The sequence below is a fragment of the Biomphalaria glabrata genome, chromosome 15 (assembly GCF_947242115.1).
Source record: "Biomphalaria glabrata chromosome 15, xgBioGlab47.1, whole genome shotgun sequence".
Lineage (NCBI taxonomy): Eukaryota > Metazoa > Mollusca > Gastropoda > Planorbidae > Biomphalaria > Biomphalaria glabrata.
The window spans coordinates 30,398,793-30,411,448 of record NC_074725.1 but is presented as its reverse complement, the minus strand read 5'-3'; the positions used below and the strand labels follow the sequence as shown (position 1 = coordinate 30,411,448).

Genomic DNA, 12,656 nt, shown 5'->3' with positions numbered 1-12,656 from the left:
AAGACGTTCTCAAAATCCCCAAATTAAAAACCCCAGTCTTTACAAGGATTTGAACCTGGGAACCCTCTCGGTTAGTAAGCCAAGAGCTTTACCACTCAACCACCGCGCCTCCGAGAATAATTAATAGCTGGGAGAAAATACAATTTTTCATCACACTCTTTAATTTATCAAATCTTTGTACTGGTAGTAAACGCGAGTGGGTTGATATCAAACTTGAAGTCTTTCGGTCAGTGATACGAAGGTGTGTGTTACTTTAGTATAATTTATGTTTGTTTGTTGTTTTCACGTGAGGATTCTGGTACATGGAGGCTGGGCAAGACAAGGTGATATTAATGTTCTCATTAATCTTGGCTTTTATTGGTTTTTTTTTTTAAATAATGACTAAAAGAATACGGATGATAGAAGTTGTATATAGAAATAGATTACTGTTTGTGTTTTTTTGGTTTTTTTTTTGTCTCGTTTAGTGAAACAGAAAACAGAAAAACCCAGCTTGTCTGAACTTGTAAGACGTTTAGCCAAAAATCAAAAATGTATTGGCCAACATTCTTTCTAACATTCGTTTAAATATTCTTTCTAATATTCTTTCAAGCATTCGTTTTAACCAATCTTTATATCATGTCGTTCTCCTGTTAGCCGATTGCGTGGGAAGGGGGGGGGGCGCGAATACATCTACTGCCCTTCCCACCCAAACCGTTTGTGGGGAGGGGGGGGCGGTTCTACTTAAATGGAGAAATCAAAATTTGTGAACAAAATTAGTTGAATTACTATATCATTTTTATATTATGTCGCTCCCGTTCTGGTATCTTGGCCAATGCGGTGAGCTGGGGGGGGGGGTTGCTTCTACTGCCCTCCCCACTATAGCCCTTTGAGTGTGGGGGGGACGGTCTTATTGTTATTAAATTATTAAATTATAGTCTGTGAACAAAATTAGTTGAATATCTATATAATATAAGCTATTGATATAAAAACCCATTTGTATATTATGTCGCACCACACTCTAATCTCATATTTTATCATTAGTAAATTTAAATGAAAAAGGGTTGTATCAGGTGGGAGGGGCGATACATGCAATCGCCCTCCGCCCATCGGACGAACTAATACTTTTTTCTTTTTGTATTTTAGTTAAGAAATTACAAAATAAAAAAAAAACTGTCACTAGTATAATTTATATATGCTATAAATTAAATTATAATACCGAGTCGCCCCACCCCCTTAATGCCAAATGCAACCATTAAGAGAAATTATAAATGGAGCGAGGATTGATAATTTTTCACTCTACCGCCCTCTCTCCTTTCCAGACGAAAACATGACATTTTATAACAGAATAGTCAAATATGGCGACAAAGTTTATGTAATTGCACATGATTTACATAATTATTTTAAGAAAGACTTTATTTGGAAAATTTAGAATTCGTGCGAAATTTTTAGTAAAAGAGTAACATATGTGTAGGACGTAATTAACTTCTTTATTTATGAAACGTCTGTAATTCCTACGATAAGATAAGATAAGATGTGTTGTTTTTTTCAAATAAGTCTGTCGTTCTTTTGCATATTGTTCCATAACCTTTGATGAAAGTTTGTGTTGTTATTAAATAGTTTGGAGGTGCGGTAGTGGTAAAGCGCTTGGCTTCCGAACTGGAGGGTCCCGGGTTCGAATCCTGGTAAAAAAAATGGGATTTTTATTTTCGAGACGCCCCCCTGTCCAACCAGCTGTAATGGGTACCTGACATTAGTTGAGGAAAAGTAAAAGCGGTTCGTCGTTGTGCTGGCCACTTGACACCCTCGTTAACCGTGGGCCACAGAAACAGATGAACTTTTACACCATGTGCACTATAGACCGCAAGGTCTGAAATGGCAATTATTTACTTTAACATTGTTTAGTTAATCTCGAGAATCTCCAATATTAATCAAATGTTTGTACATTATTTGTGTTGCCTGAATCCATTTGACCTTACTGTTGGGGGCCAAGACTTTATTAACATTTCACGCAGCAGTTATTTCCTTATGAAATGTGTGGCATCATCAGCTTTGATCTCTTGTGATGGGACACATCAGTTGAAAACCATGGGCCATTTCTCTTCACACCTGAATGCAAAACAAGAGATTTTCTAAACCAAGTTGCAATCAATCATATTAATGGCATTCGCAACCCTGAAAAGGAAGGTCGCAAGAATGACTAGTACGCATCAAATATAGACGTTTCTCACTTTACTCCAGTGATCCCTACAAAATCTAAAATGGCGACCTTAACCAGCCTACTGTGTTCACAACTCTGGCTCATTTACGTAGAAAAGCAAACAAGTTTACAGTTAATTTGATACAACGAAAATAGGAAAACAAACATGATACAATCATGACCAGTTAGTGTTGCCATCCTAGACTGCGTTAATATGATACACGCGGGCTTCCGTAAATATGCCAACACTAAAGGTATCGAATGGCTTTTTAAGCGATGGTATCGCGGTTGTGTGTTATCAAACGATACTTTAATTCACCCCCACTCGAGGTCATTGTTTGTAATCGAAATCGTTGATGTTATTAGCGAAAAAAATAATCGATAAAGATGTACATGCTGACAAAGGATTGTATGGTTATATTATGGTGATTTGCGATTGTTGAGAAAGTACGCGTGGCGTCGCTTTGGGCGTCCGAGGGGGCGCCTCCGTACTTGATGATACCATTTAAGGGCGACACCATGGTGGACCATTTTTTTAAAGCCCAGATGTTTGTTTAAGAATCTTCTGCAAGTTGAATATTAACTATTCATTTTATTGGGAGAGGCTGTTTTTTTTCTTTGGGTGATGAGGAGAAATTGAGGTGCCACAACTGACTCAAAAGCATTGGGTGACACCAATCCTAGCAACGCCTCCGTTGCAAAGCGATGCATTGTCACAAACTCTTGTTTTGTCTGCCGCCGTAACCTGGTGCCCATTGCTTTAACTATCCTTTTGTTAAAGCCATTGATAGGATGGCTGCTGGTCGTGCGGTTTACGCGCTGGACTGTCGTTCGGTTGTCTTGATGGTCCAGGGTTCACACCCTGCCCGCTGCCATCCCCCGTCGTCCTGCGGGAGGCTTGCATAAGGAAGTAGATTATCTTCAGGGAATATCCGAAAAATGTCAAACATTTTACAAACAATTGATAATTCTAAATTATTTCCTGGAGTTGGCCAACACAGTGGCCACACAATGTGCAAGGTTTGCTATTTTGAGAGGGAACTTTCGATTATGTTGTTACCTTTGTTAAGATCAACCCTAACAGCAATAGACGTTGAAGAGGTTGATAATTATATCAACAGTCGGTAACCCGATTTGCAGTCACTGATACTTTAGACCATGTTAAAATATTAAAAATAAAATCAAACGAAACAAATAATGACAAATAAGAAAAACGAAAGCAGGCCTGTATAATATTTTTTTTTATTGAAAAGTTCACAGGGGCGTAGCTAGGAATTTTCTGTCGTTTGGGGGCCCGGGGGGGGGGGTTGACCTTTGTGAGGACCACTGCATTTTGCGTAAAATTTAATTTTTAATTGTAAAAAACACTCATTTGGACTTCCCCCTTAAGTGGGGGGCCCGGGGGATTTTCAAATTCTCCCCGCTCCTCCCTCCACCCTAGCTACGCCACTGAAAGTTCCCCCCCCCCCTTTTTTTTTTTAAAAGATGTCGTCTTGATGCCCTGAGTAATTTACTAGTTTGTTTTTCCACGCGTCTAGTTTAATGTACACTTAATGAGGGTGTGTCTCGCGCTGGAACGTATGAGATGGGAAGGGGAGGGGAGGGGGTGGTGTTGGTGCAGGAAAGAGCCACTAGAAAGATTGCCTCACATCAGCTGCCAATGACGGAACTGTCTGGTGGGGTTTTAAATCTCTTATTAGTAACGATTTCCCCACGTCTGTGTTTTTTAGGCCCCCCCCCCCAAAAAAAAGGTAAAGTTCTCTTTGATGTGTCAGAAACGAATAAAAAAAAAAAGGATTTTGATAAAATTCTCATCACTGTCTGAAAAAGTTTCGATCATGATCGAAAAAAAAACATTTCGGAACTTTATTACCTCCCTTTCCTTCTGGTTACCTCCCCACTGATTGATGAATACTTTAAATGTAACGTTTCTGTGGTTTCCGAACTTTATCTGGTCCACGATTTCGTCAGTGGCGGCCATATTTAATTTAAACAACAAAAAATGGAGTGCAGCCCATATGCAGCCCAGGACCTTTCTTTTATGCTCGCTCTCCATGTGGATCCATCTAGTGCTCCCTTCTCCCAACTGTTGGTATCAATTTTGAAGAGTTTTAAGTGCTAGCATAAATAAGTATATCTTTATTATCTTATCTTATAAATTACAGACGTTACTTCAAAATAGAAGATAATTACGTTCTGCTGGGCTTTTTTTTTTTGTGTGACGGTACGCACTGGTACGGCGTACCGGCACCTTTTTGAAAAAAAAAATTACTTTTGTTGTATTTTAAGGTATATTATTAATTTTTTAGTAGTTAAATGTTAGGCAATCAACTACTGAGTACCGGTACCTAATCATTGAGTACCGGCACCTATTTTTTTGTACAAAAAAAAAGCACTGACGTTCTGTGCATTTCATGTGTCAATCTAGTCATGCATTTTACTCAGTGACTTAAAACTCTGATGGCTGAGTCAGACAACCCATTTCATTCTCTAATTGTTGACTTGCAGTTCTCCTGCCCTGTAAATTTATAGATGAGAACAAGAGGCGTAGCTAGGGTGAGGGAGGGAGGGAGGGTGAGAATTTAAAAATCCCCCTGGGCCCCAACTTGAGGGGGGGGTCCCCAAATGAGTGCATTAAATATTAAATATTACGCAAAGTGCAGGGGCCCGCTAGCTAACTACGCCCCCTGCCCTGCCCTGTAATTTTACAGATCAGAACAAATAATATTTTGTTATAATCTTATCTTATAATCTTTATAATCTTGTTTTCTTTTTTTTCGCAGTCTCCATGCTTGTCTCGCCACAGCGTCTGTCGAGCAGCTCCCAACACCAACGAACTGTGCCAATGTCCGTCTGGTAATCCCTGCCCTGACACGTCAAGTCCGGGACCGCAGGCGTTAAAACTTGGAAGCAAACTATTGTAAGCCAATTTAATTTTGTAACCACAAACTAAACGTGAACTAAAAAAGAAAAAGTTAAATATAAAAAAATAATCTGGCATCATTTATTTTGAATCAATCCTTACTGTATTCGATTACCACTTACCTATTTTGTGCGTCTGCTATTTTTTAATCACAAACTAAACCTGAACTAAAAAAAAAAAAAGTTAAATATAAAAAAATAATTATTAAAAATCTGGCATCATTTAATTTGAATCAATCCTTACTGTATTCGATTACCACTTACCTATTTTGTGCGTCTGCTATTTTTTAATCTCAAACTAAACGTGAACTAAAAAAAAAAAGTTAAATATAAAAAAATAATTATTAAAAATCTGGCATCCTTTATTTTGAATCAATCCTTACTGTATTCGATTACCACTTACCTATTTTGTGCGTCTGCTATTTTTTAATCACAAACTAAACGTGAACTAAAAAAAAGTTAAATATAAAAAAATAACTATTAAAAATCTGGCATCCTTTATTTTGAATCAATCCTTACTGTATTCGATTACCACTTACCTATTTTGTACGTCTGCTGTTTTACACTCCCATTCTCGCATTGAAAAAAATTGGTAAAAATATTTCAAATCACACAGATTTATTATGTCTAGGTCATTCATTATATGACTGATCCAAACTATTTAACTCTTTCTCTCCTAACTGACTATACCAACGCTGATTTTACTAGAATGTGGTAAATACTAAAATAATTACGGAGAAAAAGAGTTAATACTGTTATGACTCTACAATGCACGTTTTCATTAGGTGTGAGACTGCGCACCAGGAGACACGGGACAGAGACATGAAATAAGTGTGGAAGTCAAAGATGGCCGATGTAAACAAGTGTTGTTATTACTAAGAAGTGTAGTTATTATTCTAACGCGTAATTGTTATCCGACTATTATTCTATTATTAAATTGCTGTTTTGATCTATCACTTTCGTTGAGGTTCTTTTGGGCTCGCTGTAGGCAGAGTTTACAGCAATACCATTACACTTAATATCATGGGCGTAGCCAGGATTTTTTTTCGGGGGGGGGGCGCATTTTTTTTAACCCCAACCCACCCCCTGGCTACGCCCATGCTTAATATAACCTTTTTAAAAAAGTATTTTTATTTTTTTCTTGTTATTAACTTACAACCAATCATCACGTGGTTTCATCAGATACTCTTCAGCCTGCACAACCAAAAACATCCGCCCTTCTTTGGTCATAAACACGCCCATATACACTCCATAATACTTTCCCCAACATATGTCACGTAACTTTTAGAGTTGGGTGGACTTGTTGGCGCCATAAATAATCCAGAAGTACAATATCCCAGTCCTCACTGGTGCGGAAGCCAAGCTCTCAGGCACTCAGCTTACAGCGTCCCTGGATACGGTTATTTGGACCATAATATTGTGTTCCATTAATTTTATTTAAAATCATGCTTGTGTTTCAGCCACAGCGTCCCTGGATACGGTTATTTGGACCATAATATCGTGTTCCATTAATTTCACTTAAAATCATGCTTGTGTTTCAGCCACAGCGTCCCTGGATACGGTTATTTTGACCAAAATATCGCGTTCCATTAATTTCACTTAAAATCATGCTTGTGTTTCAGCCCTATTTTCATTCTGTTATATCTACAGATATATGACATGTTCGTCATTATCCGAACTTGACCAGTGTTCCAACGGACAAAACGCCATCCACGTCAGTGTGGACTTCAATCATACGTTAGGCGCATCCACCAACAAAAAATTAAGGGTAAGAGTTTGGTAAGAATGCGTGACGTAACGGGTGTGAATTATGTCAGAGAAAGCTAGCAGACGACGCAAAGTTTTGTCGTCTTTTATATGTTTTTTTCTAGCTTTTAAAGAACTGAATATGATTAAATTTTGGTAGATCGCAGCTAGGACTGCATAGCCACACGAAATATTGCAGTTCTTAATGTTCGGACACGAAGATAAACCTTTAAAAAGCCCTAACCTATTTGGCATTTGTGGTCCTTAATAAGTCAAGATATATGTCATAAATTGGACCCCAGGATGACCTGCTAACCACTGTCAAAAAAAAGCAAATTCAAACTCTATTGCCACATCACAAGGTCCTCATGGCTCGCAAAGGCCTTCCTTCAGGGAATAGTACCAGGAAGAAGAAGAGGAATACGGAGAAAAACGATGGGAAGACAATATCAAAGAATGGAATGAATGAAATCCTATCCAAGGCAAAGGACAGAGAGGAATGGAGAAAGACGGTTGACAAATCTTGAGTGGTGCCCCAACGGTCCAACAGACTACTGGATAGGTGAAGGTGATTACATGTCAATGCTAAATATTTCTTTGGGGGACCCAAACTAGTGTAAATCTTGCGTTGTCGGCAAATCATTGGTTAATTTGGGTGAACAATATAATATTGTAATAAACCTGGTGGTGGCACAGATGGGGGTAGTGGTGTGTGTAGACAGCCGACGCAAATCGCCCCAGGCCAGCGCTGGACGAGCGGTCAACCGTGACGATTTACGACGGTCAGCCAAGACAGTTCGGGAAGGACCTGTTATGTGAATAGTCGTGACCTGCGTGACCTATGTCGAAGGCGCCAGTAGGCACCCCATGTAAGAGCGAATGTGTCAGAGTCAAGTGGCTTCACATTAACTTGTAACTTCACAGGTACGATTCGAAGTCGAAGTCAAGAACCAGTCAGTGTGAAGTCGGAGTCAAGAACCAGACAGTTTGAAGTCTGAGTCAAGAACCAGTCAGTGTGAAGTTTGAGTCAAGAACCAGTCAGTGTGAAGTCTGAGTCAAGAACCAGTCAGTGTGAAGTCGGAGTCAGGAACCAGTCAGTGTGAAGTCGGAGTCAGGAACCAGTCAGTGTGAAGTCTGAGTAAAGAACCAGTCAGTGTGAAGTCGGTCCGGAACAGAGAATGAAGTGCAAGTCTAGGAAGAGGAGGAGGGTTAATACATCAGAGTGTGAACCTTTTGTACAGTCTGTGTTACGTTGCTGCCAATTGTACAGCATTGGCTGTGATTTATTGAATATAAAAGTGTTACGTTAATTAGGAGCCCTGAGTTGTCAAGTGCTTTAAGGTGCTGGTGTCGTGCACTGTCGTGTGGTACAGTTTGCAGACAACCTGAGATACGTTACAATATTGTGTAGTTTGTATTCGACCTAAGTGCTTAACACATCCAAACACAGCGTCGCCTATCTTGCATCATTGTACAAGACTAACATTAAATTAATGCTCCCTCTCTACAACTAACAATAAATACTCCCTTTCTAATAAGGCTTGTATTCGAGTCCGAAAATTAAGGCTATGTGGGACACTTGACACCTTTTTTTTTTATTTATTAATGCAATTACTCCAAACTTTACATGTATACTCCCTATGAATAGCCATAAAAAAATGTGGTTAAAAATGTTTTCTTATAATGGTGTGACCTGCATATTTTGCAACTTCCAGGGCCACTGGTGGTCGATTAAGATTTTATTTTCGACGTCTGCGTCTGTCCTCGGCAGCGGTATTTTTTTTGGTCTCAAATGTGTATCCCGAGGCCTTTGTGAGTGACTTCCAGCTGTCTCGTTCTGAGGCCCCGCGCAACCAGGTGCACTCTTTTATGTCAGCTTAGGCACTACTGGTCTTTAAAGCGTTTCCGTTCCTTTCTATATCACCTTGGAAACACACACTATAACAATCTTATATTTTCTTAAAGAATGGTTTTGATTTACTTTCCATCAGGTTCTGTGCCAGTGTGGACAAGGATTCAAAGTAGCGCGCAGTCAGTCATCAAAAACCAGCACCCCGATAACGGATAGCGCCCAAGACGTAGTGGTTATGACTTGGTTCCACAAGTGCGTCGGTAAGAGTTAGTTGAAGATCCCGAGTTCGATCCTATATGTAAATGAGGCCAGGTGAACAGACAGGCGTATGGTGCCAACTTAGAAAGCGAAAGATAGTTTAGATAGTTCCGATCTGATTACTTCCCTTGCCTAAACCAAAAAAGCAAAACATGTATTGGCTTAAAAAAAATTAATTGATGTAAATATTTTTGTATTCAGCCCTACTTTATATTCTAATAATGTACTAAACAGACTATACACAAATTTTGTATTTTATTTGTTATAAATCTTTTCTTTTCCTCCCTAAAGCCCAATAGGGCAACCTTGACCTAATCTTCTTCTTCTTCATCGTTCTCATTGTTATGTTGGAGCGTTCAGATGACTAGACCAATACATGAGATGAACTGCGCAGTGGTTTCCAAATCAGGGAGCTCTCCATATAGTTTCCTTTCTATCGGGGTGATTTGGGGCCAATGTCTTATACGGGCCTCTCGGTAAAGAGAGCAGTTTTGGAGGACGTGGTTGGCATTCTCTGGTGATACTCCACATGGGCAGATTTCACTGGTTCCAATTTTGAGCTTCCGGTACATGTGTTCTTGACCTAATGATTTTAAAGTTTTATTCACACTAAATAGATCATAAATGGGGATTAAATATTGTACAAATTAATTAAATACATACTTTAGATACATAATAATTTGAAAAAAAAAACGCATAGAAAGGCCCCACATCTCAAACAGTTTAAGGCTTTTTCAGGTTTAAATGCGGTAATCGTTGTCTATAGTATTATTAATATTTAATTTTTGTTTGTCTATAAAGTTATGTTTGTAAGGCAATTTTAGATATGAGTTGTTTACTTTTAGCTGTCAAGACATGTTTGCTAGAAAGGCAACTTTAGATATGTTTTTTGTTTCTAATCTATCAAGATATGTTTGTTTTTAAAGGAATTTTAGATATGTTTTTTTTTTTGCTTATCTGTCAAATTATGTTTACTTGAAAGGCAAAATTAGCTAAGTTGTTTTTTTATCAATCAAGTTATGTTTGTTTGTAAAGCAACTTTAGATATATGTTGTTGTTGTTTTTTTTTTGTAACAATCAAGTTATGTTTGTTTGTAAAGCAACTTAAGATATGGGTTTTTTTCTTTTTTGTTTAGCGAACGATAAACGTAGAGACAGTGACGATGAAGGCGCAGAGCAAGGTCAAGGCCAACTAGATCACGTCTGGAAAAGAAGTGTCGAGGACGTCAGCGGCTTCTACAAAAGAGCTCCTGGTGAGGAGGACAGCGCGTTCTATAAAAGATCTCCTGACGGTGACCTGAGCGGCTTTTATAAGCGAGACCCGTACGACGATAGCGCTTTTTATAAAAGGGCTACAAATGATGACCTCAGTGGTTTCTACAAGAGGGCGCCTTCTGATCTGAGCAATTTTTACAAGAGAGCTCCCGGGGATCTGAGTGGCTTTTACAAGCGTGGGCCTTATGATGAGAGTAATTTCTACAAGAGGGCACCAGATGATCTTAGCAATTTCTACAAGAGGGCACCGTCCGATTTGAGCAATTTCTACAAGAGGGCGCCGTCTGATCTGAGCAATTTCTACAAGAGGGCGCCTTCTGGTTTAAGTAATTTCTACAAGAGAGAACCTTCTGAAATAAGCAACTTATACAAAAGGGGACTGTCCAAAATGAGTAACTTCTATAAAAGATCCGTGCCCGATATGAGCAATTTTTATAAGAGAGGGTCGTCTGATTTGGACAGCTTCTACAAAAGAGAGCCTTCCGACCTCAGCAATTTCTATAAGAGGGCTCCATCTGATCTTAGCTATTTCTATAAGAGAGCACCCTCTGACCTCAGCAATTTCTATAAGAGAGCACCATCTGACCTCAGTAATTTCTACAAGAGAGCGCCGTCTGACCTCAGTAATTTCTACAAGAGGGCGCCGTCTGACCTCAGCAGCTTTTACAAACGAGCTCCCACGGACGTGAGTAACTTCTACAAGAGGGCACCCTCCAACCTAAGCAGTTTTTACAAGCGAAACTTCAATGGAGACCTTGATGAAACCAACGAAGCATCCAAAACGTCGGCTTCTGTCAGAGATATCTAATCTGAAACAGTGACACTCTATTTTTGGCAATTTGCGATCACGTGATAGACTTTGTCAAAAAATAGAATTAATAAAACGAAACAAAACACTCGCCTCATGTATATCTTTGTTTTCAAGTTACAAATAAAAAAAAATTTGTTGTTTCTTTGTGTTTTATTGAATTAAAAGGTTTATTATTCCGAGTGTAAGTATCAATCAGATTTAAAAATAAAATTGGTTACAAAATTTCTTTTGGATGGGGCATCAAGATGCAGAAAAATCTGGCAAACAAAAAAAAATAACTTACATTTTATATGTTGCCAAATCTACTGCCCGAGGATCATATCCAAACCGTGACTATAAGCTATCGGAAGAAAGATTAGTTAAGAAAGGGAAATCTTTCTTGGCTGAATCTATGTGAATCCAAGGCTGAAAAGGGTGGACAACTCTGGTACAAAGCATGTTAGTTTAAACTATGTTGAGGCCCTTCAAACTAAAAGTTTATTACAGTAGTCTGCTCTTTGTTTGGACATTCATCTTTTAACATACTATTTATATCCCTTCAGCAGTGAGTATAGTAGCTGAATAAAAGAAGAGAAAGCGATATATATAATGGTGGAGGCGAGATAATGCAACCTTATGAGAAATGTAAATAAAATGATAACAGAAAGGTTAAGAGAGATTTTAATATATGCAGAATATTTTTTAAACTCTTTTTTGAAAAAAAAATCGTATATAAGAGGAAGAACCGCCAAATCACTGCCATATATCTTAATGTTGAAAGAATAAACTTCTTTTTCTATGTAAAACAAAATTAACGAATTATCCATAATTAATGGTTAATTTTGTTTTTATTAAGACATGTCTTGTCATCGATTAAAAATAATTATGCAAAATTTCAACTTGAGAATCGGAAGTTGGAGAAAAAAAAATACATACAAATTGTAATATGGAGAATAACGTAACATATGCAGCAAAAACTCTCAATAAGTAGCAGTTATTTCCCTTTTTCGATACCAAACAAAACAATTAATTACCGACAACTAATTAATTAATTGCTTAATATTTTATTATTGATTCATGTTTTGTTAGGTACAACAAATAATGGTGTCAAGTTTCAACATGATCCGTGAAAAGGGTGTGGAAGAAATAACGTGTACAAACATTGTACCAGACAGGTCTGTGTCCTACATGCGAAATAGAGAGACATTCGATTCTACATAGCAGAACAAATGCACGAAATTTACTATATGGCTCATCAAAGTGTTTTTCTTATCAATGCTTCCGTACTCTGCTCACCGGACACACACTAAACTAGAAAAACATATTTGATCTATCGGTCAGATGATATAAAGGTCATCTGTTTCTGTGGCCTACGGTTAACGAGGGTGTCATGTGGCCAGCACAACGACCAACCGCCTTTACTTTTCCCCAACTAATGACAGGTACCCATTAGAGCTGGGTGGACTCAGAGGCGCCCGGAGATCCCGAAATTAAAAATCCCAGTCTTCACCAGGATTCGAACCCCGGTCTCTGATTAAGAAGCCAAGCGCTTTACCGCTCAACCACCGCCACTCCAATGGTATCCATTCGTTTGGATTAATCAGGTTATTAAATTTGTAATAGATCTTGACCAACAA

At 38.5% G+C, this 12,656-nt stretch overlaps 1 protein-coding gene across 1 annotated transcript in view; it reads left to right on the top strand.

Moving 5' to 3' along the window:
- LOC106073324 (uncharacterized) overlaps positions 1–11,128 on the top strand; it is a 74,964-nt gene extending 63,836 nt beyond the window's left edge. Inside the window, exons 2-5 of the mRNA XM_056012844.1 lie at positions 4,960–5,096; positions 6,749–6,866; positions 8,836–8,956; positions 10,091–11,128. Of these exons, the coding sequence (XP_055868819.1) occupies positions 4,960–5,096; positions 6,749–6,866; positions 8,836–8,956; positions 10,091–11,037 (1,323 nt within the window). The 3' untranslated portion in view covers positions 11,038–11,128. The remainder of the gene's footprint in view (positions 1–4,959; positions 5,097–6,748; positions 6,867–8,835; positions 8,957–10,090) is intronic.
- Positions 11,129–12,656: the final 1,528 nt, after the last annotated feature.